General features: G+C 36.8%; 2 protein-coding genes across 2 annotated transcripts; both read left to right on the top strand.

The window, feature by feature from the left end:
* The first annotated feature begins 465 nt into the window (after positions 1 to 465).
* On the top strand, positions 466 to 2,990 carry scpp7 (secretory calcium-binding phosphoprotein 7). Its single transcript, XM_035659909.1, has 9 exons — positions 466 to 566; positions 691 to 755; positions 1,100 to 1,144; positions 1,378 to 1,425; positions 1,523 to 1,564; positions 1,759 to 1,818; positions 1,914 to 2,108; positions 2,420 to 2,509; positions 2,700 to 2,990. Exons 1-8 carry the CDS (start codon positions 473 to 475, stop codon positions 2,462 to 2,464), a joined length of 594 nt encoding a protein of 197 aa, XP_035515802.1. The 5' UTR covers positions 466 to 472; the 3' UTR covers positions 2,465 to 2,509; positions 2,700 to 2,990.
* A 766-nt stretch (positions 2,991 to 3,756) lies between these two features.
* scpp5 (secretory calcium-binding phosphoprotein 5) lies at positions 3,757 to 5,984 on the top strand. Its single transcript, XM_035659912.1, has 11 exons — positions 3,757 to 3,821; positions 3,919 to 3,992; positions 4,097 to 4,156; positions 4,325 to 4,405; positions 4,535 to 4,564; positions 4,662 to 4,730; positions 4,898 to 4,927; positions 5,040 to 5,087; positions 5,183 to 5,233; positions 5,356 to 5,439; positions 5,592 to 5,984. Exons 2-11 carry the CDS (start codon positions 3,939 to 3,941, stop codon positions 5,607 to 5,609), a joined length of 525 nt encoding a protein of 174 aa, XP_035515805.1. The 5' UTR covers positions 3,757 to 3,821; positions 3,919 to 3,938; the 3' UTR covers positions 5,610 to 5,984.
* Positions 5,985 to 7,936: the final 1,952 nt, after the last annotated feature.

Here is a 7,936-nt window from a genome sequence, read left to right as displayed (position 1 = left end):
TGAAATGCACACTTCATGCACTTGTGGACATGCAAACAGGGAGAGATATGGTGGAGTGAGATATGATATTGAGAGTGAGATATTGTGAGAGTATTCTCACAATATGTATTATAAATGTTATAAAAATATTCATCATCAGTATATATCAACAGTATACTTCCTATTACAGAAGTTATACAAGAGGCCTATTTTAGAATGACTACCTAAATAAATACATTTATTATAGTTACAGTATAATGTTAATTTCAAAAGCTTCTCTTATAAATTTGACCCCTATTCATGTGCACATATTTTGGGTGTAAAAGATGTTGCAAGGGGGCACCTGATCAAACACATCAGTGAGGGATCAAATGTGATTAATGTGCCTTTCAAGCCAAAAATGTATTACGAGATTTCTCGCAGAGATATAGCTGCCAATAAAAATGAAAATCCTTGGCTGAACGCCAATACCTGTCACAGGTCTGCTCGTCCTATGTTCTGTCAGCAAATAAATAGGAGCAAATCTCTCTCCAGTATTCACACCCCTCCTCAATCCTTCAGTACTCGTGTGCTACCAGAAAGGAAAGGTAATGTAGACTAACTAATATCATTTGAATTCCTAAAGAAAATTTTAAATAATGACTTACTTAAATGCTGTTTCAAGTAATACATTGAATATTATCAAGTCTAATAACCCAATCTCTTTGACAGCTTCATTCAAGATGAAATTAATCCTGCTTGCTGCCTGCATCCTTGGGATGGCTTTCTGTGCCCCTGTAAGGAAAACACATTTTTATTTCTAAAATATTTATCCTACTCATTTCTCTTGATGTATACTTTAGCTCTGCATACTGTAAATATTTGACAAAACAATCTTACCTGAAGCTTCATGTAGCTGTTTTGGAGCTTCTGGTCATATCACATAACTTTTAGAAACAGATGCTCAAATGTGCTGAAAATTTAAATCCAAAGTTCCACTTTTATTGAGCACTTTAAAGATTTGCATTTTGGTTATTCCCAATGTTATCAGTGAATATTTACCAATAAAAGTTTGTCTACATTATTGATTCTACACTGACCTGCATTCCATTGATTCTTCAGTATTTTCTCTTCTCTATAGCCGCAGATGTACATGGAGTTTGACATCCATCATGCTCCGGTTGAGGTAAAGTAAGATGCAGCGCAGAACAACTGGTGGATCATGACACACAAAAACCACAGTAAAAGACACACTTTTTCAAACATCTCTAAATAAGCTGTGCACACAGGTCTGTTATTATGTGTTCACCACTGATGGTAACATCTCTCTAGCTGAATGCTCTTGGTACTTGTTTGCCGCTTTTTTTCATCATAATCTATACTCATTTAAGGTCAAAATGATTAATCTGATCTTCACAGGCAGCCCAGGCTATTCCTGCTGGAGTCCCAGCTGGATCTCTGGAAGTTGTAAGAGCTAATTTATACTATTTATTCCCTTTTCAAAACATATTTTAATCTAATAATCACTTTTTTGAATGATAATCTTGACTGTTTTCATTTCTAGCTGCTCCCAGTTGATGCCCAGAGACAGCCTCTTGGAGGACCTGTAAGTGACACCATATTGCTTGATTTGTGTGTGTATTCCTTAGCAGAAAATGAATACAAAGAGTTTAAGATGCAATGAAAGCCTGTGCTACCATCTGAATGTAAGATAATTAACAGTATTACTACATTACACCAGATGCACTGTAGTATTTAAGTGCATGTGTGTGTGCCTGCATGTTTTTGTTTTACTGGAAGGTCCGTGGCTTCATCAAGCAAGAAATCCCCCAGCCAAACGGTAGAGAGACCAAGGAGGTGGTAAGTGCCTTAGGATTTTTATTTCTTTGAGAGAGGTTGTGTGGGATTTTATTTAACTAATTATTTCTTTGTACTTTTTTTCTCACCTGCTCCAGTTCTACCCCTTTGGTTTTGATCCAGCAGCTCCTGCCGCTCCTGCCGCTGCTGCCCCTGTTGCCGATCCCATTGTTCCTGCAGCAGCAGCCCCGGCTGCTCCTATTGCACCAGCAGCTCCTGCAGCTCCTGTGGCTCCAGCTGCTCCAGCTGCTCCAGCTGCCCCTGTTGTACCTGTCATTGCTGCCAGTGCCCCTGTAAGAAAGACAATGGATTTGCATTTTGAGCCATTTAAGTTTATTGAAGAATCAGTAAAACTTGGCCACTGTCAGCTGTCGACCATAAAAATGGTTTTATTTATTTGTAATACCATAATAGCCTTCAATGACAGCAGCATGTAGGATTTGCACTGCAGAGGTGATGAGGGCAACAGGTTCATTCTAATAAATGAGTATTGCGTCAGAAAAACAGTCTTCCAACTATTTCTGCTGAGGTGTTGAGAAACATCGACTCATCAGCACACAGTCCTCAATCCTAATTGGCTCATCAGAAGCCTCTGTCATTTCAGGCTGCCAAACCCAGCGGAGATGATGATGATGATGACGATGACTAAACAAATCAGAGTCAGCAGGATGTGCACACACTTGTGCATAGACAGGTACACATGCATATACAGAGTGTACTGTATTACTGCATAAATCCGACTTTTAGGATTTAACTAAATCATTTATGAAACAAAATCTGGGGATCATAAATTGTCTTTCTGTGTGACTGAATGTCTTTTCATATGTGGAAGTTTTGTCATCAACACAACAGTTAAGATGTATTTCCTTCACTTCCCACTTTAGGTGACCAATGCAATAAAACCAGCAGCCTACCCCGGTGAGAGATGACCAGCCAACATTGTTGTTTCCTAAAGTATGAAAGATATGATGCTATGCCTTTGAAAAGAAAATGGTGCTCTGCAGATGGTGCTATGCTTTTCCTTGAAAGAAAGGGGACAAAGTATTGTGTCTCAAATAAAAGCTGGCGTTATGCAATGAAATATGAGTGTCTTGAGTCACTGCACGTTGTTGTTTCCCCAATCAAATTTGCTATAACTGTGCTTCGTAATAAATAAAAACAACTCATCCATTCTCTTCTGGTTGTTTGCTTCCAATAACATTACATATTTAATATAAAAACAAGTATATGCAATGCACTTCAAAGGTTCCATGCATCTGATTGTAGTGCCTTCGAAATTAAAGCATGAATCACATTAAGTATTTTGTAATGAGATTATATTTTTTAAGATATTAAAAAATTCTGTAGTGTTACTCTATGAATCTGCTTTTGACTAATTCTCCACAGGTTGAATTGTTACAACAACATTCAAAGATTATTCAAGCTAATACATGAAGAACGTTTAACTCTACTTTAATTCTGTTTAAATGAGCAATTCATTAGAAGAAAAGACGTCTAATTCAATCTTCTATGTGCACATTCATTACCTTTATCCTCAGTTGGATATAATTGTCTCTGTTACGTTTCTCTGCTCTGTTGCTGTCATGATTTGCAAGCACAATTAACATGTGAGCAACAATATTACATTTAATATTACATTTACACAGGTAATAGACATTATATTGCATTTTCAAATGTTAATGCCACAATGCTGCAACTGTATTGATGGCAGAATGAGAATGAGCAAGCAGAGTGAAGGCGTGCTCTGCTCTAGACAGTGTAATCAAACAGAGTCTGCTATTACACAGAAAGTGGATTTTACCACTGGTCATTTAGTAAAGCTGACGACTAGACACCTGTACTGCACCTAATCATTGGGAAACATCACTCCCATCGACTGTGATTGGCTCTCAGATGAGCTAGTCCCCTATAAAAGACAAGGTAAATCTGTGGAAGATACGAACAACTGGCATCATCTCCAGCATCAACTTTCATCATCCTCTCCAGTAGTGTTTTTATCACAGCAGGTGAGTGATGAAGAACTTCAACATAGGTTCATGCATGCTTTTCTAAAAGAACGCCAACCATCCAGTATGGCTGATGAATTTTTTTTATTCTTTATAGGACTTGGATAATCAGCAAAAATGAAATTGGCCATCCTGTGCCTCTGCTTGGCTAGCACAGCCTCAGCTGCACCTGTAAGTTTCTAAAAATAGAAAAAGTTTGCTCACATGACTTCATTTTCTCACTTCTGGGAATGTTTATTTGATCTAACTATTTTTGTTTTTGTCTTCATTTTCAGTCCTTCTTTCATTACCTGCCTCATTATGCAGGTTCCAGACAACAGGTACCACCCTCACAGGTAATGATATTGTGTGCTATTTAACTTGTGTGTCAGATGTTTTTATTATGCAAAAATGATTAACGTACAGTATAAAGTTACCTTCTTATACAGAAGAAGCACAGTGGAAATATTGCTATGTGAAATTTGCTTCCTTTTGACAATTTTGCCGATTTTTCATCCTTTCAGGTGAAAAATCCCTTCACAGCTGGTCAGGCTCTACCACAACCTGCCTTACCTGCATTACCTGGTGCTTACAGTGTGGAGCTGGTATGTCAGACTCTTTCTTTTCTCATATGCAGGCTTTCATTTCACTTTCTGATAATGTTTTTAGGCAACGCTTGCTGTGATTATGACACATGTTTAACATACACTTATGTTTCTGATGATTTTTTTAAGATTTATCCCCACAGAGCAAACCCTGCACAGGTAAACACACACACACATTTTACAGAAGCATCTTCTCTTAAAAAACATGTCGTAAATTACCTAATCTCATATTGATTTTTTTTCTCACATTCTGCAGCCCTTTTCCTCCCATGGTTTCATCAAATACTCCATTCCTCAGCCACCAGGCAGACAGAGTGTGGAAGTCGTAAGTGTTGTTGTATTTTACCCCTTATTAGATTACACCTATTGTGACTCAAAACACCTCAATTATTGCTTCTAGAACAATGCTTAATACAATGAACAACTTGTTAGAATAAGATTAGTTGATATCTTGCCCTTGTTTATTTATTTATTTTTTCTTTACATTTGCAGTACTACCCCTATGACTTCTCCCAGCAAACGGTAAACCTTTGTAAACACTGAGTTTTATAATGCCTATTGTGAATAGAAAAATGATTTCCATTGCATTTTATACGGTACAGTACTAAATGAGTGTCTGCTTTTTTTTTTCCAGATAATGACAAATATTCCTCCTATGACAAATGTCCCTCACATAACAAATGTGAGACATTATTTGTCCTAAATTATGCCTTTTACTGTTTTTCATATTTTACATATATTATATTTCACTCAACACTTGTATTTCTCTTTTCCCAGGTGCTCCCATTTGATTATCCACCTCAAAATATTCCCCAACAAATCCCAAATGTGAGAAAAAGAAAACATCATATATATATCATCTGATTGTGCTTTGAAGATGTTTATTTGATTGCTTCTGAGTATGACTTCACTTTTCTCTCAGTTCTCTCATGAAGTTTTATTTTTTTCAGATTCCCTCATTTGATGCCAATCCTCTTCCATCCCAGGATCCCATGCAACCGCTCCAACAGGATCAGCCCACACAGACAAGCCAGGTACTCATCAGTTTACAGTATATATTACAGTTTAATAATAGCTGTATTGCAAATGAATCCACATATTGAAAATGACTATTGATATGAATGTTAGCAAATGTCATCAGTGGGAAGAAGAACAATTGTTTTAAATTGCCTTTTTGTCTTTGCAGATGCCGGCGAAGGTGTAAAGTGAATGGAAGGCATGAAAAAGAGGCAACAATATTTCTTCCTCCTTAACATTCAGGCATCTGCAAATGAAACAAAGGACGTGAATACTAATTCAAATTTAATCTGTTTCTGCAACACATGTGCTCGCTAAAGTTAAAACAAAATGCTAAGATGATCATAAAATAAACTTTTATTTCTAAGAATACTGTTACATTAGTAAACTAAATTATGATACCTGCATAGAATGAAAATAATTTTGTGCTTTACTTTATAGTCTTCATAGATTTCCAATATTATTGTGTTAATGAAGCACTATGTAATGCTGCATTTCCACAGTATATAACAGATGTACTGCATATGTTTATTAACTCATTTTAACTTTTCCTTAAATGTAATTTCCCTTAAGAATTAAAGTCTAAGTCTTCAAGCAATTTTTGATTTCTCTGTGTTTTTTCAAAAAGTGATTGATTCGAAGAGTGACTGTAATTGCTGTGACTCTTTCCAGACCTTCCAGACAGCCATTGGGTTCCATTCATTTATCTATATAGTACAAAACTCAACATGCAGATACTTGATAGAGATAATCTATCCTTTATGGTGAATTTTGTAATAAGATTTAAAGGTGGTTTATGGGCGATGGCTGCCAAACAACATTGCATTCTTGAGCTACGTTATCTGAAAAATCAAGCCCAGAAGATAGTTAATACGCAAACACAGGCTTTATTAAATGAGTAATAAGATCATTAGTGGACCCTTACTATTCAAGTCAAGTCAAGTCAACTTAACTTTATTGTCAAGTATGCTATACATGCATGACTATTGATTAACAGCAGTAACATGCCACCATATGCTGCAAAGCACCAGAAAAGGCAAAAAAGAAGAGGACTGCTAACAAGTAAACATGGATATAATTAACAATAAACAATGTTGAATTTAAAATAATTGGCTTTGCAAATGTTTTATGAGGAAGGAAATGCATTCAACACAGTTGTTAGACCTCAGGAATTCGAAAATGTGTTTTGGCAGACCTGTCAGTGGCCCCATACGCTTCAAACTATCACACTGTATAGTACCCCTCTAGTATTTCTGGATGTGCCCACCATGCTGCATTATATGCTGTTAAAGTCAGGTGACGTGGTATAACGAGAGAGAAAGTCTGCATATGGAGGTTGAGGATTGGGGTGGCTGGATCTGATTTTCACTTGAATGTATAAACTCTGATAATTGATAAATCTGATAAAAAAACTCAAGATAATTTGTTGTCAGCAAGATTTTAGTACAAAACATTAATAAGGGCATGTGTTATAAACTGTTTATGAATAATGATCAGCAATGGAAATGGAAATCATTAAAGTGTCTATGATCGACCCCTGTGGAACACCATGGGAAAGGGAAGAAAGCCAGCTTTCTACAACAAAATGACAGAGAAACTTTTGTTATTATTAAAAAGGTAAGAGGTAAGAGGTAAGAAGGCTCTGTTTTGTGATGTAAGACTAAAGTAATCATGGAAACCAACAGTACAGATACAGTATATATCTTAAATACTGCATAGGCTACAGTACATGATAATTGTAACACACAGTGAACATAGTTTTCCACAGTGAAATGTAACTGTCTTAGAAAAATTAATACCATAAAGGGAAAGGGAAAGATCTTCCTGATCCTCGCTCCCCTGGGGACAAAAGCCTGTCTCGACATGACTTAACACTTATCTCCTCAAAGACGCCTAAAACACACAGGCGCCATCCTCTCACGCTATTACTGCCTCTTCCTCACAAGTTCTCTTTGCTGGAACCTAAGATCACATAAATTCATAACTTCACCTACAGAAGAGGAGATGTTGACAGCAGGTTTAATAGCCTTAATTTTACTTGTCACAGCAACAATATGATGACCTTTGTACCATACAGTACTTCTGTGAAGTCATGAAGTCACGTACAAACACACAAACACAGTATAAGAGGGTGTGTGTAATAAAAAAAGGCCATATCAGACAATGTAATGATAAGCAGACAATTAAATGACAAGCAGAGGCAACATCTGTGGGTCTGGGTGGTTAAAAAAGAAGGTCAGCAGAACCTGTGTGGTTTTGAACCAAATTACATGGCATTTCATCCAGTAGGTGTTAATATATTTCTGTCTGAACTAAAGCAAATGAGTGACCAATCAGCACAAATCACAATGGCCCATTATCCCAAAACTCTGATAGCTCAAAAAATGTCCCATTAGACCAAATGCCTATTTATCCAACAGCCTGTTATCACCAAAACTCTGATTGCTCTGAGGGCCCTTTACTGAACCATGTCAGTTTCACATTTTACTTTGCCTAGGCATAAGAAGTACAAGG

Source organism: Morone saxatilis, unplaced genomic scaffold (assembly GCF_004916995.1).
Source record: "Morone saxatilis isolate NCDOM2014 unplaced genomic scaffold, NCSU_SB_2.0 Contig17, whole genome shotgun sequence".
NCBI lineage: Eukaryota > Metazoa > Chordata > Actinopteri > Moronidae > Morone > Morone saxatilis.
The sequence above is the reverse complement of the archived record's forward strand: the minus strand, read 5'-3'. Positions and strand labels throughout refer to the sequence as shown.